This window comes from Bos mutus, chromosome 10 (genome assembly GCF_027580195.1).
Source record: "Bos mutus isolate GX-2022 chromosome 10, NWIPB_WYAK_1.1, whole genome shotgun sequence".
In the NCBI taxonomy this organism is placed as follows: Eukaryota; Metazoa; Chordata; class Mammalia; order Artiodactyla; family Bovidae; genus Bos; species Bos mutus.
In genome coordinates, this window is record NC_091626.1 from 13,235,896 (window position 1) to 13,261,254 (window position 25,359).

Here is a 25,359-nt window from a genome sequence, read left to right on the forward strand (position 1 = left end):
CCAGGCTTTCACTTATATCCAGTCATAAAGATTGAAAGAAACTAGCTAATACCATTTAATGACAAATCTGCGTCTGCTCCCTCACTTATGTCCCAGGTCACCAGCATTTACCTCCACCTCATAAAAGAGCAGAGGGCTTGTTTCTGACTCCTCTCAGAGTGAGCTGCAACTCACTGGCTGTGCAAGCCCAGGTGAGTGACTTAGCTTGTCTAGGCCCTAGTTTCTTTACCAGCAAGGAGTGAAAACACAGCTGATTCTTGTTATTCGGGGTAGTCATGTTCTGTAAAGTAGCTTGGAACACTGAAATAGCATGTGTGTGTGTGTGTGTGTGTGCGCGTGCGCGCTCAATCGCTTAGCTGTATCTGACTCTTTGCAACCCTATGGACTATAGACTGCCGGGCTCCTCTGTCCATGAGATTTTCCAGGCAAAAATACTGGAGCAGGTTGCCATTCCCTTCTCCAGGGGATCTTCCTGCCCCAGGGATTGAACCTGCATCTCCTGCATTGGGAGATGGATTCTTTACCACTGAGTCACCTGGGAAGCCTTTTGTGAACCTCTGATCACATTTTTTTCAGTTGATCAAACTTAACCTTGTTTTATGTGTATTTCTGCTCAGATACATTGCTTGATATATATTGTTCATTCAAAATTGACGCAACTGCTCTAACACACCTGTTTTCTCTGTAATGCACATCACAACTTTCTTGCAGTTAGAGAGCACTTCAGCACGATGTTTGGGGCCATTTGAAAGAGCTAAATCACTCACAAAAAGCACAAAATTGTGAAGAGCCCTGCACTAGATGGATCACGGAAAGGACATGTTAACAGTGTGAGCTGAAACAGGAGGGTGGAGCATCGGTCGGCTTGCTGGACTTCAGCTGGGAATTTGCACGTGGGGCCACTCTTCGAATGTCCACCAGTGACCCGGAAGGCATGGTAAGCATTGATGGGGGTTATATATTTCTTTTTCCCCCTCTTTTATTTGTAAATATTTATTTTTTAATTGAGGGATAATTGCTTATAGAATTTTTTTTTTTTTTCTGTCAAACCTCAACATGAATCAGCCATAGGTATACATATATTGCCTCCCTTTTGAACCTCCCTCGCATCTCCCTCCCCATCCCACCCCTCTAGGTTGATACAGAGCCCTTGTTTGGGTTTCTGGAGACATACAGCAAATTCCTGTTGGCTATCTATTTTACATATGGGAATGTAAGTTTCCACGTTAGCCTCTCCACACATCTCACCCTCTCCTCCTCTCTCCCTGTGTCTATTCTCTGTGTCTGTTTCTCCACTGCTGCTGCTGCTAAGTCACTTCAGTCGTGTCCGACTCTGTGCGACCCCATAGATGGCAGCCCACCAGGCTCTGCCATCCCTGGGATTCTCCAGGCAAGAACACTGGAGTGGGTCCTGCAAATAAATTCTTCAGTACCATGTATGTGCACTAGTATACGATATTTATCTTTCTCTTTCTGACTCACTTCAGTCTGTATAATAGGCTCTAGGTTCATCCACCTCATTAGAATTGACTCATACGTGTTCCTTTCTTATGGCTGCGTAATATTCCATTGTGTATATGTACCACAGCTTCTTTATCCATTCATCTGTTGATGGAGATCTAGGTTGCTTCCATGTTCTAGCTATTGTAAATAGTGCTGCAATGAATAATGGGATACATTTGTCTTTTCAATTTTGGTTTCCTCAGCATATATGCCTAGGAGTGTGGTTGCTGGGTCATATGGTGCTTTTATTCCTAGTTTTTTAAGGAATCTCCATACTGTTTTCCGTTGTAGCTGTATCAATTTACATTCCCACCAACAGTGCGGGAGCGGTCCCTTTTCTCCACACTACAAAGTACATTTCATTGAGCAGGAGCTTTGGCAAATCCGTGATCCATGAGCAAAGAGGATGGAGGGCAGCACCACCTGCCCTGGATCATCACGAGTGTTAACAAGGTGACAGGCCTCCAGCAGCTTCCCCATGGTAGGTCCTCACCCCAGGGAATCTTAAAGCTTGTTGTTTGTTGTGCACTGGTCCTGTGGCTTTAGCGCCTCAGACTCAGGGCAGGGAGGTACCTGCTTTCACAGTGGGGCTTCTCTGAGGCCAGGTGACAGGATGCCCAGGGAAGCCCTGCACTGAGCTGGCACTGCAAGGCTTTGCTGGATTTTCCTGTCGTACCGTTAGTTCAGCCTGAGCAGCCCGTGGGTATGCCTGCTCCTGTGCTGGGGTGGCCGAGGATGGCCAGCGAGAGGGATGAGCTGGACCCCAAGAGTGAGGGCCTCCATAAATTTTGTGCTCTGGACATCTTGCCCCTCAACCTGGTACTGGCCATGGCACCTACCTGGAAGGGTTTTCTGGAAAAGCTGGTTGAGGCCAGGTGGTGGAGGAAAGCTGGGTTTGCAGATGAGTTTTATGTTCAGGGTGATAGGGAACTATGGAGGTTTGTGGAGTGGGCCCATGATGGGGATGAAATGCATTTTCTGAAGGTAGTTCTGGCGGTAGCATGGAAGAGGGGGGCTGGAGACAAGGGTTGGGGAGCCTGCTTAGTGGGAGGGAAAGGCCAAGGGAAGGCAGCTGCTGAGGTCTCCTGTGTCTTTCGAAGCCTCATATTTTTCCCTGAATGGTGGCTTCCGGGAGCCCCCTGATGAGGGTGGGATCAATGAATGCCGTGAGCCTGCTTGTCTCCCTGGGGCTTCATCTGCTAAAGCCGCCAAGCATGCAGACCTCCCCGGAGCTTGACAGTCATTCGTGTTTGCTGAATTTTTCATTAAGAAAAATGGTCACCGAAGAGTGGTGGGTGAGTGAAGTTTCACCAGCACTCCTTGGGGTGCGAACCAGCCAAACCCAGTGGGGGTACTTCCCTCCACAGTCTCCCACTGCAGGTGTGCGCTGGCCACATGTGTGCGTGTGTGCATAGCACCCCTGAGGGCACATATGTATGTGCACACCTGTCAACGCTGGCAGATGGATTGATTCTAAGTGCGTAACACACATAGAAATACTGTGTACCACACCCACAGGCTGACATGACACAGCGCATCTCAGGGCTTCAGAGCCTGAAACTTACCAGGGAGTTATTAATCCTCAATTTTTCTCATCTGTAAAATGCAGATAAAAGTAGAGCCTCTCTCAGATATCTGGTGGGGTTTCCCAGGGGGTGCTAGTGGTAAAGAACTGACCTGCTAATGTAGGAGACATAAGGGACTCCAGTTTGATCCCTGGGTTGGGAAGATCCCCTGGAGCAGGAAATGGTAACCCACTCCAGTATTCTTGCCTGGAGAATCCCATGGACAGAAGAGCCTGGTGGGCTACAGTCCATGGGGTTGCAAAGAGTCGGACACGACTGAAGCTACTTAGCACCCACGCATGCACAGATATCTGCTACAAGGTTTGAGGGGATTATCCACATACAGTGTTAAGCATGGTGGCCTGGCCCATGGTAAGTGCACCATCAGTGGCAACTGTTAGCATTTCTCATTATGCTGGTAAGGACTCCTACACTTGTGGGGAAGGACTTAATGGGAGGACCTGTGGTTATCTTAGCAGCTTTTGACCACCTTTTTAAAAATATTACTTTAAAAAATTATTTATTTGTTTTTGGCTGTGCTGGGTCTTCATTGCTCCTTTGCTTGAGCTTTCTCTGGTTGCAGTGCACAGGCTTCTCATTGCAGTGGCTTCTTTTTTGCAGAGCACAGGCTCTAGGCCCACGGGCTCAGTAGTTGTGGCAACTAGCAACACAGGCTAGTTGCTCCAAGGCATGTGGGATTTTCTCAGACCAGGGACTGAACCCGTGTTCCCTGCATTGGCAGGCAGATTCCTATCCACTTGACCACTTACTTTTAAACTGTGCGCAGTGGACTGTCAGTTTCTCACTTTGGAAACAGTAGATCTCTCATGTTAGGGGGGTGAGAATAAACTTTCATTATAAAATCCTTCAGAGAGAGGAGAAGGAAGCAGGGCTGAAAGATGAAGGGGAAGCCCAGTGAGGGGGCCGTGTCTGGTTGCAGCCCATCCTAAGGCCAGCTGCAGCTCTGTGGGCCCCTCTTAAACTGTGTTCATGGCCTTCCAGCAGATTCCATTTCCTGATTAAGTAGCTTTAGTTGGATTCTGTTACCTGTAGCCTCTAGTCAAAGCTATGGTTTTTCCAGTGGTCATGTATGGATGTGAGAGTTGGACCATAAAGAAATTAAGTGCTGAAGAATTGATGCTTCTGAACTGTGGTATTGGAGAAGATTCTTGACAGTCCCTTGGACAGCAAGGAGATCCAACCAGTATCAGTCCTGACTATTCATTGGAAGGACTGATACTGACGCTGAAACTCCAATACTTTGGCCACCTGATGCTAAGAACTAACTTATTTGAAAAGATCCTTATGCTGGGAAAGATTGAAGGCAGGAGAAGGGGATAACAGAGGATGAGATGGTTGGATGGCATCACCAACTCGATGGACATGAGTTTGAGTAAGCTCTGGGAGTTGGTGATGGACAGGGAGGCCTGGCATGCTGCGGACCATGGGGTTACAAAGAGTCAGACACGACTGAGCAACTGAACTGACTGACCTATAGCCAAAAGACGTGGCTCCTCCCTTCTCACAGCGCAACCCAGTGTGCAGAGATAGGAGGTGAGCAAGAAACAGCTGCCCCTCTGGAAGTGCTGGGGTGAGGGACTTGGAGCCTTGCTTGGCTGGGGGTGGGGTGGGAAGGGGTTTCTCCATAGAAATGTCCCCTGACGTGAGCAAGGGAAGAGGAGATGGCAGTCACAGTAGGGGACACAGCTCGTCAGATACCCGAAAGGGAGCCTGGCACTGTCTATACAGAACATCATATCTGTGTCTTTATCGGGATCACAAACATTAATAGTCCCTGCTGCCTCTCCCCTCCCGTGTTTGTGGTGGAAACAGTGATGTTGTCTCATTTCTAGGGGCAGAGCCCAAGGTTAAGACAGTCCTGCTGTTCCTTCCAGCAGATTCCTGGAGTACACAGAACCTGGCTGAGGTGATGCTCAAGCAGCTGTCTGAGGCTGTGGAGAGAGGGGAGGAGGGGCCGCCTGTGTCCTCTCAGAGGCGATGATGACAAGGACAGCTGGCTCTGGAGGCAACCGAAGGCTTCCCAAATGGGAGTGGGGTGGCGAAAGCACCGAGGGGAGCACTGGAGCTGGCAGAGGGAGCTGGGACTGCAGTACCCCAGAGGGAGGCTCTGGGAGAGCCTTTCTGGGCACTCAGGGCCTCTAGTGAGGGCACGAGGATGGCACTTGGCCTGGGGGAGCTGTGGTGGTCTTGCAGGAACACAGTGACCCACCCCAAGGCGGCACACCTGACCCTAATTTAAAATTGTTAATCTCTCAATCGTGTCCTACAACCCCATGGACTGTAGCCCACCATGCTCCTCTGTTCATGGGATTTCCCAGGTAAGAATTCTGTAGTGGGTTGCCATTCCCTTCTCCAGGGATCTTCCTGACCCAGGGATCCAACCTGGGTCTCTCACATTACAGGCAGATTCTTTACCATCCGAGTCACCAAAAATATGTATATCTGTATGTTAGACGGAAAGAGGGAGAAGGCGAGCGATAGCTTTGTGTACCAAGTGCGTAGCACCATCTCCTTTCATTCTTTCAGCCATCCTGTGAGGTAAGTATCCTTGTCCTCATTTTTCAGATGAAGGACCAAGACTCAGGCAGGTGATGCCACCTGCCGAGGTCACAGTTAGTGACCACAGAGCTGCCATGTTGTTACTGAGCAGGGGCTTGCGTGCCTGAGGTGCGGAAAGCTGAACTCTGACCGCAGGTGCTTGCAGTGAAGTGGTTTATTTGCCAGGCGCCAAGCCAGGAGAATGGGCAGCTCATGCTCTGAAGACCCAGACTCCTCCATGGCTTTCAGGCTAGGGTTTTTAAAGACGGTGTGAGGGGTGGGGGTCTTAGGATGCATGATCAGCACGTGGGCCTTCTTCTGATTCACTGGGGTGAGGTTATGGGAATCACAGTCTACTGGTTCGAACCAGTCTAGGGTCCAGGGCTTGTGGTCAGCATGAAGTTACCATCCTCCACCTGGGTGGGGGTCTTAGTTTCTATAGAACACAGATATGAATCAGATTGTTGTCTGTATCCCTTCAGGAGGAACTAGGGGGCCTGTGATTCTGTTGTCCTAATAGTTAACTCCTTGAGTCTGCTCTTTGGAACTCAGGGAAGCCTAAGAGACTAAAGTCTAATTCTACAAACATGGAGTGGGACACGGAGGGGGCTTTTGAACCCAGGAGGGCCCTGAAGGGTGCTGCTCAGGTTTCAGTCCCCTCTTCTCTTTGATATTCTTCAATCCTGAAGGGGTAGGAAAAGAAAGATAATAAAGTTTCGGATGGAGAGATTAATTAAAGTTTCAAAATTATAGTAAAACCACTCCAGTCCCACCCTCATCTTGCCAGCAGACCTGCTGAAACTCAGCCTGTGCTGCAGAGAGGAGCCTGTGCCCAAGCAGCCAGGAGAAGCCTGTTAAATACTTACACGCCTTCTTTATGAGCTCAGCATCCTGGCCCCAGCCCCATAGTATTAGTATCCTCACGATTCCCCACTCCTTTCCCAGACCCTGTTCACTCCTTGTTTACACATACTTCTAGTAAGTGGAGTGGCGGAAAGAGCAGAGATCAGTCAGAAGTCTTAAGGCAAGTCTGTTAGCATCTCTTTGCCTCTCTTCCCGCATCTGGAAAATTGAGATAAAAAATTGCTTCAGCACTGAGGTTTTCCCTCCGGTTAGAGGGTCATAAAGGTCGTGGTATCCTTAATAGGACATTTTTACATGCTCAGTTCCATAATACAAAGGCACATCTGTGGAAGAAAATATAACTATATATCATGTCTGCAAGATAGTATATCTTTTTTAAAAGAGACATTGAACTTAAAATCAAGAAACCGTTTCTCTCTTTTTAAATTAGTATAGTTGCCTTACACTGCTGTGTTAGTTTCTGTTGTATATTGAAGTGAATCGACCGTATGTATACATACACTCCTGCGTCTTGGACTTCCCTCCCACCACCCCATCCCACCCGTCCAGGTCACCACAGAGCCCTGATCTGAGCTCCCTGTGCCATCAGCAGGCTCTCATTAGCTATTTATTATAAACCTGGCAGTAGTAAAATGCCTACCTTTGAATTATTTTCTTGTGCCCTGGGAAAGTCTCACTATATGATGTTTTAGACAGGACCCCTGGGTCCAGCTCATCCCACAGGTGCCTGTTTGAGAACCACTGGGGTAGATGGGGACTTCCCTGGTGGTCCAGTGGGTTCAATCCCTGGTCAGGGAACTCGATCTCGTGTGTTGCGATTAAGATCTGGTGCAGTCAAATAAATAAATAAAAATACTGGAGTTCCCAGGTGGCACAGTGGTAAAGAATCTGCCTGCCAATTCAGAAGATGCTGGAGATGTGAGTTCGATCCCTGGGTCAGGAAGATCCCCTGGAGGAGGAAATGGCAACCCACTCCAGTGTTCTTGGCTGGGAAATCTCATGGATAGAGGAGCCTTGGGGGGCTACAGTCCACAGCGTCGCAGAGTCAGACATGACTGAGTGAGCATGCTTGCATGAGCTGGAGATAGGAGACTAGTCCTTGCCTGTCCAGTCACCTTGCTGTGTGATTTTGGACAAGTCACTCACCTGTTCTGGGCTTCTGTTTCTCCTGGATGCAATAAGGGGGTGAGGGTACACTAGAGACCATCTGAGGTCCTTTCCAGTTCCCGCCTTCAAGGATGGCGTCGGTTCCTCCATCTCAGTGTCACGTTCAGGATCCCACCGTCCAGGGGCAGATGTGAACCCATCTTTTCCTCCAGTTCCCCATCTGTGCATCTGTTCTGCCCCGTGGGAAACCATACAAGAGGGTCTTGGGCCAAGGAAAGGCTGCTCTTTCCCCTCAACAGAGACCCCATCTTCCCAGTCCAGGGCCTTAAGCCCCCAAACAATTGTCTGAAGGGGATCCAGGCTATTAAAGTAATTTACATAGTAATTAACAAGGTTCCATTAGCTGATTCCTGGAGCCAGAACGCTCTGCCTCCATTTCCCTTTAGGGGTCCACGGTCCGGGCTGGGACTAAGGTTTGCTGGGGTTTGACTGGTGGAGCAGTGAGGGGAAGAATTTTCCATGCTCACGTGTCTCAGCTCCACACCCAGGGAAGAGAAACAATGACGATGCAAGAGCCCCAGCTGGCTGGGTAATGAGGTCTGGGGCGAAGGGATGCCTCGTGAGCACGTACGGCCTGAAACCCCAGAAAGAAAGGCAACCACAAGTCTCCTAGCCATGTGTCTGCTCTGCAGCCCAGGACCTAACCCCTCTCAGAGCTCCTTTTTCAAGATGACACACAATTTCTCATGTCCTTCTGGGCCTCCTGACAACAAATTTTATGTGTGACCACAGTAAGGTGCAAAACTTCCCTGGTTACCCTTTGAGCCTCTCAGCAACCCTGTGAGGCAGATGTTATCTTCTCCATTGTGGGGATGAAGACACCTATGCCCAGAGAGGTGAGGTAACTTGTCCAGAGTCACACAGCCTGAAATAGCAGAGTGGGATGAGAACCTGGGTCCTCAGACATAATCCAGCTCCTGCAACTTGGCCAGTGGTTTCAAAACAACTCTGTGGAGCCCTGGGGGACTCTCAGAATGGTTTGCCTCAGGATAAGGGGTCGCTGGGAGGACTGGCAATTCTACCCATGTGTTCCCCCAGTTCAACTGGGACAATATTTACATGTTGGACATCTAGATGGGATTTTGTTTGGATTCCATAGCTAGAAAAGCTTTGAAAACCACCACACTTCTAGAAATGTCCCAGGAAGGCACCTATCACAGGGTCACTCTCTTGAACACCTCTTGCCATGGAGCTGTGTGATGTGGCAGAATGGCTCTCTGAGGTTCTGGTGTGGGGCCCCAGACTCCTGGTCTTGGTCTCTCCATCAGGCTCCCTGCAGGTTAAGCCCAGGACCCACTGCCTGCCCAGCCCCTCCTGCTCCCTCCTCCTCCCACGGGGCCTGACTGGCCTCTCTCACCAACCCCCCCACCCCCAGCAACCTTCTCCCTGCTCTATAAGAGCTTCTCTTTGGCTCCAGTGTTTCTATGGCCAACCGAGGAAAAAGAAACATCAAAGATGGGGAAGGACAATGGTTCTGGGGTTTCTACCTGTTTCAAATGATTTTCCTACACTTGTCACTCAGCAAACATTCTAGAGCCATGAAAGCCAGCATCTGAGGATAAAAAAAGGTACATGAGGGGACTTCCCTCTTGGTCCAGTAGTTGAGACTCCACGCTTCCAATGTAGGGGGCCTGGGTTTCATCCCTGGTCAGGGAACTTAGCCTGCACATTGCAACTAAGACCCAGGGCAGCCCAATAAATTTTTTAAAAAGGTACGAAAGCCCAAACCTTGCCCTCAGAGAGCTATGGGGAAGACATAGTGCAGACTTGTCATAGTGGTTCCCCAGGGACAAGGCGCTGGAGAGGTGCAGGACTGGAGTGTCCCAGACCCCCCGTGGAGGGGGCGACTCCTGGTGGGAGAGCGTGGCGGATGTCGAGGAAGAAGAAGCCTGGAGAAGCCTGAGCTCTTTGAAGGTGGAGGAGGAGTTGGCTGTGGGGAGGGAGGGGAGCACCGTCTCACTAGAGGGGGCGGCACGTGTTGGGGCTCGAGGCAGGCAAACTGAGGGCCTCTTGTGTGGTTTCACCTCTGTGTGTGATGCGGAGTGGAGGAGAGGGGCCTGGGGCGATGAGGGGGCCACCTGGTCAAGGTGCTGAGGGAGGGGCCGAGGCCCTCAGGCTGTGGCCCACTCGCTTCTGTAGTTCTGCAGGACCCCTGTGCTCAGGGCTTCCAAGGGACCACTTAGGGCCTTGGCCACCAGGGAACTCGTAACCCAGGGGCTCCCCACCTTGGTGCCCGACTGCCCCTGGGCGCTGGGCCTGACCTCCTGAGCCTTGCTCCCGGCTAGAGGCAGGTCCAGTTGGATGTGTCACGGCTGCTCTCCTGAGACCTGGGGACGAAGCGGGAAGGTCATCACTAGGGAGACAGTGGCTCCCCTTTGTGGGCCTCGATCCCTCCTTCTATGCAATAATGGGGTTATCACGAATAATGGCCAAAGCCCCTTCTGGCCTGGATTCCTCCTTTCAGACAAGGAGAAGTGTTCAGTTTGGCTCCCCCCAAGAGGTGGAGCACCAAATGGGATTTGAGTGCAGGTAGGGGGAGGAGGGCACGGCAACCCACTCCAGTATCGTGCCTGGAGAATCCCGTGGACAGAGGAGCCTGGCGGGCTGCAGTCCATGGGTCGCACAGAGTTGGGCAAGACTGAGCACACACATGCACACAGGTTATTTGGGAGGTGATCTCAGGAAGCACCAGTGGGGTCGTAAGAGGGGGAAGGGAAGGAGAGAACACGGGGTGCTTGATGAGCAGAGGATCCTGTGGGTAGTCAGGGCTCCAGTAACGCACACCTGCAGAGTTGTCCTGGTGAAGGGGATGGGACGTGGGCTCTTTATCCCCCACTCCTGTCTCTTGTAGAGGGCTGCTCCTGCACTCCTGACCTGCCCCACCCGTCGATGCTGCATCCTTCTGCAGCCAGAGGGGGCCTTCGGGCAGAGAGTGGCAGAGGCTGCAAGAAGAAGCCACTGACATGATGGCCATGGCGCACAGCAGGACAACACTCACGTGGACAGTGTGTTCTGCAGAAACCAAGACCTAAAGGGACTGAAGTGACCTCCTGGATCCCACTGTGAGTTAGGCTGGACCGAGGGTGCTTTCTGCCACACATCCCTCCCTCCACCACCTCCCTGTGGTCAGGTCTGTGACTCATCCTTGCCCCTCGTCCTTCACATGGTTTAATAAGAAAACTTTGGTGGCAGATACAACAGTACCTTGAAAAACATAGATTGGTGTAAATCTATGAAACTTTGGAGCCCGTCTCTGAAAAAGCCCCTCTCAGAAAAAGACCTTCTCTCCGTCTTTGCATCCCCGTCTCTGCACGTGGTAGGTCCTTTGTACACAAAGGATGAGCTGAAGTTTGGGTCATTTGTGTAGAACGGGGTGATGCTTATGTCTTTATGACTGTCAGTTCCCAGTTTGAAAAATAGTCATGGGATGTCAGCATGCTAACATCCTAGGCTCATCGTATTAGATGTTCAGCAGGATGCGTGGCACCTAGGGGCTCAACAGCAGTCTGGACTGCTGAAGAACAGATAGAAAGTCACATAAGCTGTTACCCCAAAGGAAGGGGTGGTCACTGTGCGAGCTGGCAAGAAACATCATGAGTAGGACCATCATGAGCCCAAGGATCACGTTTCATGCCCCCCCCCAACCCCTGCAGGACACCCTCGCCTCCCCAAACCCGCCCAACTGCAAGTCTGAGGTTAGGGGTCAGGGTGCCCCCTCCCAGCTGCACATTCTCGCATCCCTGAAGCTCTGAGTCAGGTTTCCCGCCTCCTGCGATTTCACAGCTCCCCGCCGGCCAAGCTGTTTTGCAGACCCAAGTTGGTAATGACAGATTCTTCTCTCCTGGCCCTCCACTGGTGAAACCACGGAAAGTATTTGAAACACGCAGCCCCGGGAATGTGCAAGCTTCCATTCGCTGGGCTTGGCAAGGACCAACAGTTTCTCAGCCAGCACTTTTGACTAAGACTTGAACGGCTCAGGTTTCCCAGGAGCTCCTCAGCTCAGTTTTTCAACAGCATTTATACCTTTTTTTTCCCCCTCCTTCAGCACATTAACCCTAAAGTAGGTTCTGGATCCTCCAATCCCTGGAAGCATGGCTTTCTCTGTTAGAGGCGCGGTTGTGGATGGGCCACAGGAGAGCTGGCCTCGGCCTGGGAGGGGAATCTCCTGCCCACCAGGGCTGCTTGGGCCTGGACAGCGTGAATCAGAGGGTTCTCTGCTGAAAGGGATCCCTGGAGGACTTCCAGATTTTCTGCCTCCAGAGAGATCTGGTTAACCTATTCCAGGCCTCTGTAACTTTGATTTTAAAATATCCTCCCCTGGGGTTGAAGGAAGGGAGAGAGGATGGAAAGATCACAGAATGTGGACCTAGATACACCTACGTGTCAACGGCACATCTCCTCCCTTTGGAGTTTCATCATCTGCAAAATGGCAGTAATAATAACCATCTCAGGTTATGGTGAGGTTTATTTATTTTTAAAATTTATAGATTTTGGCTGTGCTGGGTCTTCGTTGTGGCATGTGGGCTCTCTAGGTAGGACGCACAGCCTTAGTTTCCCCGCGGGGTGTGGGATCTTAGTTCCCAGATCAGGGATCGAACCCCAGTCCCCTGCATTGGAAGGCGGATTCTTAACCGCTGGACCACCAGGGAAGTCCCTATCATGAGGTTTAAAGGGCAGCACAGGAAAGCACCTAGTGTAATTCCTGCACACAGTAGGTGCACAGCACTTTCCTCTCTTCCTTGTTCTTGGTCACTGATTTTACAATCTCATCACAAAGTTGTTTGGTGAATGAATGGAGGTCTTGATCCATCTAAACACCCCCTTCTCCCCTCAAGGCCATGGAACAAGTATTTCTTAAGCATCAGTTCTGTACAAAGAGCAGAAATGGGCTTTGTGGTGACACCCCGATACCTAAGCCCAGTCCCTGTTATAAAGGAATTTCTGGTCTAGGGAGGGAGCTGGCACCACTTGGGAAATGGCAGGTAGGTAAAATGCTGTCTACAGGAGAAATAGTCTCAGTGATTTTGCTCACTGGTTTACGTATATTCACCCATTCCTACAACAAGCGTTTGCTATAGGAAGAGGGCTGGCCACCCTTGACCCTGGTGGTGGTTCTGGGGGCTTCTAAAGCAAGCTCTTCCCACTCTACCTGCCTGGTTCTATTTGCTGTGATGGGATACTTGAAAGTGCTCTGGAAATCCAAGGGCGTACTGTTCCCTTTGCCAAGAACACCCTTCCCATTCACCCACCCTGTCCTGAGAAGCCCTCTCTGACTCCCTGAGGCATGTTTATCCGCTGTCTCTGAGCCCCCACCCCCAGCACTTTAGTCATAACAGGGGTATTGCCCCCTCCACACTGTGCTTTGAGGGCCTGTTTCCGAGTCTGCTTTTGAGACGATAGCACGAAAGCACCAGGTACTGAAAGGGAAAACGGGGTGCCGAGGTTGGGCTCCCTAAAAGCAGAGCCTGAGATGGGGATTTGGACACACACAGCTTTTTTTTTACATCCTTAAGAAAGAGCTTTTATTATTTATCATCATTTTATTTTCATAGCTAGAAAAAATGTTGGTAAATGACTATAGGAAATATGTTGTATACATCTGTGTGGGTGTAGGAAAATGCATTGCCCACAATACACAGATATTTTTATCCACTTAGAGCAATCATTTCAAGTCTTTTTTTAGTTTTATTGGAGTATAGTTCATTTACAATGTCATGTTAGTTTCAGATATACAGCTAAGAGATTTAGTTATACACGTATGGGCAGACAAGCCTGGCAGGCTACAGTCCACGGGGCTGCAAAGAGGCAGACACGACTGAGCGACTGAGCATAGCACGTACGTACATTCATTCTTTTTTAGATCCTTTTCTTATATAGGTTATCATAGAATACTGAGCAGCGTTCCTTGTGCTTGTGTTCCAAATCCTTGTTGGTTATTGATCCTGTGTATAGTAGTGTGTATATGTTCATATACATATTCCTTATTTATCACTCCCCTCTGTGTTTCCCCGTTGGTAATCATGTTTGTTTTTGATATCTGTTTAAGTCTGTTTCTGTTTTGTAAATGAGTTCATTTGTATCAATATTCAAAAATCAGATTACATATGAGGGATATCATATATTTATCTTTCCCTGTCTGATTTACTGCACATAGTGTGATAAACTGTAGGCTTATCCATGATGCAGCAAGTGGCATTGTTTCGTTCTCTTTATGGCTGAGGAATATTCCATTGCGTGTGTGTGTGTGTGTGAACACACACCACATCTTCCTTATCCATTCATCTGTTGATGGACATTTGGGTTACTTCCACATCCTGGCTATTGTAAATAGTGCTAGTATGAACACTGGGGTGCATGTATCTTTTTGAATTGAGTTTTCTTCAGATATATGCCCAGGCGTGGGCTTGCTGGTAGCTCTGTTTTTAGTGTTTTTTACTTGCATACTGTTTTCCATAGTGGCTGCACCAATATGCATTCCCACCAGCAGTGCAGAGAGGCTCCCTTCTCTCCACACCCTTGCCAGCATTTATTGTGTGTAGACTTTTTGCTGATGGCTATTCTGACCGGTCGGACATGACTGAGCGACATCACTTTCACTTTTCACTTTCATGCATTGGAGAAGGAAATGGCAACCCACTCCAGTGTTCTTGCTTGGAGAATCCCAGGGACGGGGCAGCCTGGCGGGCTGCCGTCTATGGGGTCGCACAGAGTCGGACACGACTGAAGTGACTTAGCAGCAGCAGCAGCAGCATTCTGACCGGTGTGGGGTGGTACCTCATTGTAGTTTTGATTTGCTTTTCTCTGATAATTAGTGATGTTAAGCATCTCTTCATGTGCTTTTTGGCCACCTGTATGTCTTCTTCGGAGGATTGTCTAGTTAGCTCTTCTGTCCGTGTTTTGATGCGGTTGTTTGGACACCCCGCTAATTAGGGGTTGTGCTCATGGGAGAAGGGAGTGGGGGAGCAGGATGGGGCAGCAAGAGTGTGGGCTAGCTGGAGTCCAGCCTCAGCCTGGCCCTCAGGGAGCTCTGGAGTGGGAACTGCACCTCAGAGTGTGACACTCAACCCTTTCGGTCAAGGGGGCCAGTCTCTACCCCTGAGTCATGTAGTCTGATGTCAGAGGGGCAGGTGGGGGTGACCTCCCAAGTGAGGTGGCTCCTCTTTGGCCAAAGGCAATTCTCTGTGGAGGAGGGCGGCCGTAGCTGCCAACATTCCTAGCAGTTGGGGGGGGGCACCCGCAGGGTTCTGGGTGGGGGAAGGGAGGGAAAGGATCAGGAGGGAGCATCAAGATCTCCACCAGAGCTTTCCAAAACAATGTACAGGTTCTGTGCACCTGTCCCCCATCTTTGTCATTTGTTAAAAGGACTCACAGGCAAGGAAAGAGATGCACACCCCTGGGTGGGGGCAGGGCCAGCATCCCTGGGAGCTCTGGGCATGGGGAGGGGCCTGAGGGGGGCCGCAGGGAGACGATGGATCCTGGCTCATGACCACTCACCTCGCCTGGTGCCCCACTGCCCTTTATGCACCGGTGGCCCTGACCTTCCCCTGCAGACCCAGGCCCACGGGGTCTTCCCATCCTCAGTGTACCCTCTGCACTTGACTGCAGACCAAGCAGGCTGTGAGGAATTGCTTTGTCTCCCTGAGCCCACTGTAAATTCTTTTTTAAAAAAAGTACTTATTTATTGGCTGCGTCAGGTCTTAGCGGCGATGCACGGACTCTCTAGCTGCGGTGCGTGGTCCAGAAGGCGCACAAGCTCAGTAGTTGTACTGCATGGGCTTAGTTGCCCACATATGGGATCTTATTTCCCCCAACCAGGGAGTCCCCTGCGTTGCGAAGTGGATTCTTAGCCACTTTGCAATTCACACCAGGGAAGTTGGTGTGAATTCTTAAAAGCAAAGGCTTCATCTTATTTTGATTTTCCAAGTGTCTGTCTCAGTGCCCTGGGATTTACTAGGTGACCCATCAGTATTATTGAGTAAATAACCTAGGTCGATGCCTTGGTGTTTCTATGAGGCAATGAAAGGGCCTGGACCCCTTCCGATGGCATTTTGGCCAAGGATGCTCTCGTGTTCAGGCGAGAGGCCTGGGCTGTCCTTGCTCTTCCCACGGCTGCACCCTGAGCCCCAGACAGGGCTGCAGCCTCCACTCGGCCCCGCCCGCGTGCTGGGTGGCAGCCTTGGGCGAGGGTGGCCCGTGGGACATGGTGAGGATGGGGCGTCCCCGCTGGCCTGGCGTACAGCCTCCTCGGCCTTCATTTATGTGCCATCTGACTCCATCCCTCAAAGCCCGCGTCTGGCCTTGGTCGGTGCAGGTAATGATGATATAGGCTCATTTATGCAAGATTATCCTTTTATCACATTTCCAGGCTCATTTATGAGGCTCATGTTTCTCCCCGAGGGCATCATCAAGCAAGTTAAGTTGTACTATTTCCCTCCCGCAGAGAACTGGCGGGGGCCTCCCTCGTTGACGGATGAGGCCCGCTGCCTTTGCCAAATAGGGTCGGCGTGATGGATCTTTTACTTGTGAATATTATAGCTGGAAATTAGCATGTTTATTGAGGTAGAATGTGTTTGTTTACATTCCACTACCCATGGCATTACCTCTTATGACCTGACTTATTTAGTTGAGGATAAGCACAAATGATCCACATTTTGGCACCCACAAAAAAATTAATGAACTTCCAGATATAGAATTCAGCCTTAAGTAAACACACCAGCGGGGTGGGTGGAGGCAGAGGACTGCGGAGGGCTTTGGGGGTTTGGGCGGTGAGCATGGTGGAGCATCTGGTACTCGAGGGATGGGGGGCAGTGGGTTCAAGTATCCTGTGTGGTGCACAGGGCTGGCACCCAGCCTGGCTGCCCAGTAGGGGTGATTTCTGAGGATGGAGAAGGAGGAGAGAGGCAGAGGACCAGGATTGTGAGAATTCCTGGGGATTCTCCTGAGCTACCTCTTTTTAAAAAAAATATTGTATTTTTATTTAGTTTTGGCTGCACTGGGTCTTCATTGCTGTCTGCAGGGTTTCTCTAGTCGTGGAGAGCGAGGGCCAGTCTCTAGTTGGCTTCTCATGGTGGTGGCTTCTCATGGTGGTGGCTTCTCTTGCTGCAGAGCACAGTCTCTAGGGCACAGGCTCAGTAGCTGTGGCGCATGGGCTTCGTTGCCCTGTGGCATGTGGGATCTTCCTGAGCAGGGATCTAACCTGTGTCCCCTGCATTGGCAGGCAGATTCTTAACCACTGGGCCACCAGGGAAATCCTGAGCTACCCCTGATTGTCTTGATGCAGGAGTGAGAAGGAAGGCCCAAGTGTGGGGACTCAGGGAGGGGAGAGAGTATGCTTGGCTAGGATGATGAAGACCCAGGTGAGTGATGATAGGTCCCAAGAGGCCAAGTTATCTCCTGGGAGTCTGCTCCCCTCCAAACACATCCACCTGTGACAGCTTTGAATCCCAACTTCTGTCCCCACCCCTCGCTGCTGGTAGTCCAAACAATCTGAGATGCAAGCACTCAGTAACTCCAAAACCCTCTTGTTTTATTTGTTAAGTTTTTGGCCACACCACCTGGGCATGTGGGATCTTAGTTCCCTGGCCAGGAGTTGAACCTGCGTCCCCTGCATTGGAAGCACAGAATCTTAACCTCTGGGCCACTATGGAAGTCCCCCCTCTTGTTTCAGAGAACTGGAAGGACTTGGCCAAGGCCTTAGAGGCAGAGCGAAACCAGGAGCCTCGCTCCCAACACCACTGCTGCCTTCCTGTGCCTTTAAGCCTGATCCCTGTCTTGTAAGATGGCCCAGAGAGTGTATTCTCTGGGGTGTTTCTTCATGGACCTAGGAAAGCTTTGTCCTCTGTGCCTGGCCAGCAGAGGCCTCAATTTCCACCCTGGAAACCAGCTACCTTTGCAGTTTAAATCACTTTAAAGAGCAGTTGTTCCTGGGGTGGGGAGGGGTCTTGTTATTGGTCATTGCCTCCCGGGGTACAGAAGTGACCTAGGAGAGACAGAGGGAGACAGGAGGGTGCATGGTTGAGGCCCAGAGCCCCCAAACAGTATGACTGAGAGCCCCAGGATCAAACTTTCCCACTTACATAAAAATTTTCCAAGTAAGCAAAGCCATTCTCTCTGTCCCCCGACCCTAAACCCTGAACATAAAGAGGGCAGAGGCAGGATGTCCTGTCTGGACCTCAGAAGCAGACAGACCTGGCTTCTAATTCTGGTCCTACCTCTTCCTAGTTCTGTGACCATTGTGACCTTGGATGAGTCCTTTGATCCCTGTGGTCTCCATTTCCCCAGCTAGAAAATGGGGCAGGGGGATTATAACACTCACTTGTCAGTGTCTCTGTAAGATTAAATGAAGAAAAGTATCCGCTGTGCTTAGCACACAGTACTTGGTAACTGTCAATGAACTAGTGGGCATTAGTATCATTATTTTCCTTCCCAAACGAGGTGCTGTCACCTCCTGTGGCCTTCCAACATGTGAGGATTGGTGGAAGGGATTGAAAGAGATAGGGAGAGTGAGATCAATTTTCCCCACACTCCCCACCCCTTTCCTCTCGTTGGGTTCTAATGTGCGTGTGTGAGCCCTTCCCATGAGGCCCGTGGAGTGCCCACATGGTGGAGTGGGTCAGCACGAAGAGCCAGACTAGAGTTTGATCCATTTCAGCCTCAAATCTCCTGGCTCTCTGGGGAAGCTCAGTGGTTCTAGACCTCAGTCTCCTCATCTGTGAAATGGGGCCAGCCTCACTGCTAACCTGGGAAGCAGCTGAGTCCACAAGTAATTTGTCTCTGAATCACCAGCACCCGGCAATGTCAGGCATGCAAGAGTTGTTCAGTGATGACGAGATGATGGGCAAATAGACTGGATGCTAAAATCAGGTTCCAGAAAACTTTCTATAAAGGGCCAGGTAGTAAATATTTTAAGGTTTGCAAGTCATGCAAGCCCTATTGCAACTACCCGACTCTGTCTCTATGATGCAAAAGCAGCATTATACAAGGTGTAAACAAATGAGTGTGTCTGTGGTCCAATAAGACTTTACTTATAAAGTCAGGTGGTGGCTGGATTTGGCCACAGTCTTGACCTCTGTGTTGTGAGGCCATGGTCTTTGGACTCAGTTGGGCTCAATTCCCGGCACCTCCACTCTTTAGCTGTGTGGCCTTAGGCAAGCGACTTACCCTCTCTGAGCCTCCGTTTCCTCTGTGAAATGGAGGACACTGGCTTGTGCTTTTTCGGCATTCCCCTCAGTGTGCCTACTAGGGCTGGCCTCAGAGAAGGAGCTCAAGAAAGACTTGCAGGATGGCTAAAAAAATGGTCTCTGAAAATCATCACAACTCCTGATAAGTGTATAGTAAGTCCCCTACATACAAAGCTTCAAGTTGCAAAGTTTCAAAGATGCAAATGTGCATTTGCATGTCCAATCAGGTAAATTAGTTCACATGTCTGGCATACATTTGGCCTGTGAGTGCATCCTTAACAAGTGTTTGTGCTTTTGTGTACTTTACTGTATAGTACTGAATAGAGTTCTTTGCTAGTGGCAAAGAACCCATCTGCCAAAGACACAAGAGACTTGGGTTTGATCCTGGGTTGAGAAGATCCCCTGAAGGTGGGCATGGCAACCCACTGCAGCATTCTTGCCTGGAGAATCCCATGGATAGAGGAGTCTGGTGAGCTAGTGTCTATGGGGTCGCAAAGCGTCAGACACGACTGAAGCGACGTAGCGTGCGTGCGTGCACTGTATAGAGTACAGCATCCGTTTTTCAAGCCCAGAACATCCAGAAACAGGAATAAAAGCAGCAGTGATATAGCTGGTATTGCTAAGAAGCACCAGCTGTTATTACTGTACTACTATACTTTTTAGGGTACTGTACTATAAGATTAAAAATGTTTCCTTTATTTTGTGTGTTTTATATGTATTATTTGTGTGCAAAGCATTATAAATCTATTATAGTACAGTACTATATAGCCATTTGTGTTGGGTATCTAGGCTAACTTTTTCGACTTATGAACGCACTCTCGGAATGGAACTCATTCGTATATAGGGGATTTACTGTACTGCACTTTTGACTCACAGTGCATTTCACGTCCGTCTCATTTCCTCCCCTCCCCTCCTATAGAATGGATATAGTAGTAGTAGTATTGTTATACTCACTTTACAGATGAAAAAAACCAGTGTCTAGAGAGACTTAGAGACTTTCCAAAGGTCCATTTGGGATGCCATAACAAAATGCCATAGACTGGGTGGCTTATAAACAACAGAAATTCATATCTCACAGTTCTGGAGGATGGAAAGTTCAAGATCAAGGTGCAAATTAGGCGTTTGATAAGAGCCCACTTCCTCACAGGAGGCTGTCTTTTCACTGTAACCTCACACGGCAGAAGGGGCTGGAGGCCTCTTGCCTAAGGCCACTCATCTCATTTATGAGAACTCTGCCCTAAATACCTCCCAAAGGCCCCACCTTCTAACACCAAAACATTGACCGTTAGGCTTCAACATATGAATTTTGGGGAGACTCAAAGATTCAGTCTATAACAGTCAAACAAGTGAGGGACAAGAACAGGGATTTAAACCAGGTATTTCGGCAGCAAATCCTTGCATTTTCCACTACGCCAGAGCTGTCATAAATAAACCTCCTCCCCAGGCTACAATCAGCAAATGGACTGGCTGCACAGGAGCTTGAGAAGTGTGTAGACTAGGGCCTATCTCTCTGTGAGAAGGGGTTATTACTTATCTCCTCAGATTTTGAGACTTACAGGCTAGAAATATGGGGTTCTTGGCTCTGTAGTGGAGATCCTGAACTGGGTAAGCAGACTGGGACTGGAGTCATTGTTTCAGTCTGAGGGGCCCCTCTTGGTGCAGAAAGGGGGTGAGCAGGCAGTTCTCACCTGCTAAGATCAAGCTTTTAACATTCTGAGAGAGAAAGAAACCCTGTATTAGGTGAGGAATAGACTTTGGCAGCAAGTAACCATGATCCCTCAAAACTAAGAGTTAGCAAAAATAAAAGCAAAACAAAAGATAAGGCTTGTTTTTTTTTTCTCATGTGCTATGAACCACCAGGGTGGTTAGGGCTGGGGCAGCAACTCCACAATGGAGTTGCTTTATCTTTAGTTGCATTATCTAGAAGTTGCATCTTTCTTTCTGCTCTGCAAGTGGCTTCTCCTCTTAAGGTCACCTCATGGTTGCAAGATGGCTGCTGGAGTTCCAGCCATCCAGGGCACATTCGAGGTGGGGAGGAGAGGGGTGGAAAGGGTGCTTGCCAGCTGAGTCAACTCCTTTTTAAAGGAGATATCCTGGGAGAGGAAGACTGCCATCCAAGAAGAAAGCAACTTTGGCTTTCATCTCATTAACCAGAATTTGTCACGGACTAGCCCTAGCTATAAGGGAAAGGGTGGATATAGTACTTTGCTGCTCCAATCAGGGCTGTGCTAGCCAGGAAGAAGGGGAGAATGGATTTACGGTGGTAAGCCTCAGTCTTTGCCTCCTTCCCCTATTTGCCATCTGAGTAAACTAAGGCCCAGGGATGGAAGGAAGTTGCCCAACATTGCGCAGAAAGCTAGGGCATGCCTGAAACCAGACCCCAAAGTTCCTGACTTGGCAACAGATGCTTCTTCCACTGCTTCTGCTGCTTCACTCTGTAGCCACACCTGTTCATGAATACTAAGGTTATTATTATTTATCGAGCATTAACTATGTGCAAGGCACTATGCTGAAGGCTTTCCAGGCTGGTTCCATGAAGTCTGCTATCAATCGTTGAGGTGGGAATTTCTGTTATTCCCATTTTACAGAGGAAGAACCTGAGGCTCAGCTAAGTGAGGTGACTGCTCCAGGTCCCAGAATTTCTAAGTGTTGGAGTGGGCTTGAATATCAGGTTCCTGACCCTGACCATGAGCAGTTCAATGTGTGTGATTGAAATGACGCAGCAGCAAGACTCCCACTAACCGAGGGGGTTCTGGTTCCCCACCCACCTGGCCAGCCTCCATCTCTGCAGCGCCTCATTCCAGCCAATTACTCCTAATGGAGTGATATGAAATGGAACTAACTTGGGGAAATATCTGTATACTTTAATTAAATCAGTTTGCAATTAGCCATCTGAGTAATGAGGCTAAGGTGTTTTATCTCCCTGTGCGCCAGTGGGCCAGGGGAGCTAGAAGGCAGGGGGATTTTGCGCGAATAGCGTGGTCCTAGAGACAAACTCCTTAGGGGTATGGAGGCAGGTGTTGGAAGCCCCAGGAGAGGATTTGGCCCAAATTTACTATGATTAAATAAATACAGCACCTCAGAGAGGAGCTACTAATTTGTGGGACTAAATTTTTAATGGCTACAGCCGGGTTTTCTTATTAAAGAAATACCAGGGCCTTTAATCCAAACACCTCATGGCAAAAGGCTAAAAATTACACATGTGTGCCGTATGACCCCCAAGTCCCCAGACGTGGTAAATGCCTGGCTGGACAGGCTGGCTGTTGTCCAGCAAGTCTTGCTTAAGGCCTCCAGGGGCAGGGCTGGGACCAGGGTAGGGTGGGTGAGGCCTTTTCATTGGGTAGAAAATTTAAATGGGTGTCCAAATATTCAATCATTTTAATGCAGTATATCTTTTAAATAATCAAAAAGAATGCAAAAAAAAAAAAAAAGGATAAACGAAATTACACAGTTTAAATAAAGATGGGGTTAATATCAATGCTGTGCCATCCTGAGCCATTTCAGAGTCTGGAGCCAAGGAGACAATCAATAATACTGTTGTCTTTTGTTAAAATTTTGAGATTTGGGGGACTTTCCTGGTGGGTCAGTGGTTAAGATTCCGTGTTTACACTGCAGCGGGGGCATGTGTTCGATCCCTGGCTAGGGAACTAAGATCCTGTATGCCACATGGGACAGCAAAAAAAAAAAAAAAGAAAAGTTGAGATTTTGTTCATTAATGGACTTTTTTTTGCATTGATTTTGACTTTTTAAAATATTGCCTTAAAATATTATATATCACGTTTATTATGGTTTTCGATGCCTCCTTAAATTGTATTCCCAGAGGCTAGGGCCTCAGTCTCCTGAACCTAGTCCCGGCCCTGTCAGCTGGGTTGTTCCTCAGAGTTTGAGTTTTATTTGGTAAAATGGTCATTCTGTGTGCTATTCCAGGTCTCAGCTGGGTTCTTAGGACCTCTAAGTGGCAGACTTTATAGGTGTCTGAGACACGGGTATCACTTGGCACCCTAGACCATTAAAGCCAAGAGCAGCCTCATGATGGCTACAGTAAAACCCAGAGACCAGAAGCAACTGGCCTGAGGTCACCCAGCCGCTTAGTGGCAGAGCTGGAACTCAGTTTCCTGATTCCCTCCAGGGCTTTTCTACTCATCAGAGGAGAGGAGAGCCTTTAAGATGACCCAGGTTGGGACTTCCCTGGCAGTCCAGTGGTTAGGACTTTGCCTTCCAATGCAGGGGAGTATGGGTTTGATTCCTGGTCAGGGAGCTAAGATACCACATGCCTCATGGCCAGAAAGTCAAAACATAAAACAGAAGCAATATGGTAACAAATTGAATAAAGACTTTGCAAATGGTCCACATTAAAAAAAAAAAAAGGATGATCCAGGGTGAAAGCCATTGCAAAGCCATCCTCCACAATGGGAGGCCCAAAAGCAGAATGGCTGTCTGGGGAGGCCTTACAAATAGCTGTGAAAGGAGAGAAGCGAAAAGCAAAGGAGAGAAGGAAAGATATAAGCATCTGAATGCAGAGTTCCAAAGAATAGCAAGGAAAGATAAGAAAGCTTTCTTCAGCGATCAATGCAAAGAAATAGAGGAAAACAACAGAATGGGAAAGACTAGAGATCTCTTCAAGAAAATTAGAGATACCAAGGGAACATTTCATGCAAAGATGGGCTTGATAAAGGACAGAAATGGTATGGACCTAACAGAAGCAGAAGATATTAAGAAGAGATGGCAAGAATACACAGAAGAACTGTACAAAAAAATCTTCATGACCAAGATAATCACGATGGTGTGATCACTGACCGAGAGCCAGACATCCTGGAGTGTGAAGTCAAGTGGGCCTTAGAAAGCATCACTATGAACAAAGCTAGTGGAGGTGATGGAATTCCAGTTGAGTTCTTTCAAATCCTGAAAGATGATGCTGTGAAAGTGCTGCACTCAATATGCCAGCAAATTTGGAAAACTCAGCAGTGGCCACAGGACTGGAAAAGGTCGGTTTTCATTCCAATCCCAAAGAAAGGCAATGCCAAAGAATGCTCAAACTACTGCACAATTGCACTCATCTCACACGCTAGTAAAGTAATGCTCAAAATTCTCCAAGACAGGCTTCAGCAATATGTGAACCGTGAACGTCCTGATGTTCAAGCTGGTTTTAGAAAAGGCAGAGGAACCAGAGATCAAACTGCCAACATCTGCTGGATCATGGAAAAAGCAAGAGAGTTCCAGAAAAACATCTATTTCTGCTTTATTGACTATGCCAAAGCCTTTGACTGTGTGGATCACAATAAACTGTGGAAAATTCTGAAAGAGATGGGAATACCAGACCACCTGACCTGCCTCTTGAGAAATTTGTATGCAGGTCAGGAAGCAACAGTTAGAACTGGACATGGAACAACAGACTGGTTCCAAATTGGAAAAGGAGTACGTCAAGGCTGTATATTGTCACCCTGCTTATTTAACTTACATGCAGAGTACATCATGAGAAAGGCTGGACTGGAAGAAACACAAGCTGGAATCAAGATTGCCGGGAGAAATATCAATAACCTCAGATATGCAGATGACACCACCCTTATGGCAGAAAGTGAAGAGGAACTAAAGGGCCTCTTGATGAAAGTGAAAGAGGAGAGTAAAAAAGTTGGCTTAAAGCTCAACATTCAGAAAACTAAGATCATGGCATCCGGTCTCACCACTTCATGGGAAATAGATGGGGAAACAGTGGAAACAGTGTCAGACTTTATTTTCTGGGCTCCAAAATCACTACAGATGGTGACTGCAGCCATGAAATTAAAAGACGCTTACTCCTTGGAAGGAAAGTTATGACCAATCTAGATAGCATATTCAAAAGCAGAGACATCACTTTGCCAACAAAGGTGCGTCTAGTCAAGGCTATGGTTTTTCCTGTGGTCATGTATGGATGAGAGTTGGACTGTGAAGAAGGCTGAGCGCTGAAGAATTGATGCTTTTGAATTGTGGTGTTGGAGAAGACTCTGGAGAGTCCCTTGGACTGCAGGGAGATCCAACCAGTCCATTCTAAAGGAGATCAGCCCTGGGATTTCTTTGGAAGAGAAGATGCTAAAGCTGAAACTCCAGTACTTTGGCCACCTCATGCGAAGAGTTGACTCATTGGAAAAGACTCTGATGCTGGGAGGGATTGGGGGCAGGAGGAGAAGGGGACGACAGAGGATGAGATGGCTGGATGGCATCACTGACTCGATGGACGTGAGTCTGGGTGAACTCCGGGAGTTGGTGATGGACAGGGAGGCCTGGCGTGCTGCGATTCATGGGGTCGCGAAGAGTTGGACAGGACTGAGCGACTGAACTGAACTGAACTGAACTGAATAACGTGACCCAGGGTGGATGGTGTTGACTGGCTGACCCAGTCCCCACACACAACCCCTTCCCTCCCCCAGCGACTAGTGCAGAGGTGACCACGTGACCCAGTTCTGGCCATCAAGACCCAGAAGTCATTGGGTGGGGCTAAAGGGGACAGGCCCAGCTGATGGCCCTTTGGCCTTTTCTTTGCCTGT

General features: G+C 49.0%; 1 protein-coding gene across 5 annotated transcripts in view; it reads left to right on the forward strand.

Annotated features, from left to right (window-relative positions):
* LOC138989365 (uncharacterized) overlaps nucleotides 1–25,359 on the forward strand; it is a 99,358-nt gene that overhangs the window by 28,822 nt on the left and 45,177 nt on the right. For 4 of the 5 annotated variants that reach the window (XR_011465556.1, XM_070377331.1, XM_070377332.1 and 1 more), the window contains exons 3-5: nucleotides 97–191; nucleotides 712–937; nucleotides 1,795–1,984. Coding sequence is in view for 3 of the 5 variants with exons in the window: in XM_070377331.1 (XP_070233432.1) it covers nucleotides 1,897–1,984 (88 nt within the window). In the remaining 2 variants the exon portion in view is untranslated. The remainder of the gene's footprint in view (nucleotides 1–96; nucleotides 192–711; nucleotides 938–1,794; nucleotides 1,985–25,359) is intronic. The other variant, XM_070377333.1, reaches the window with a different exon arrangement.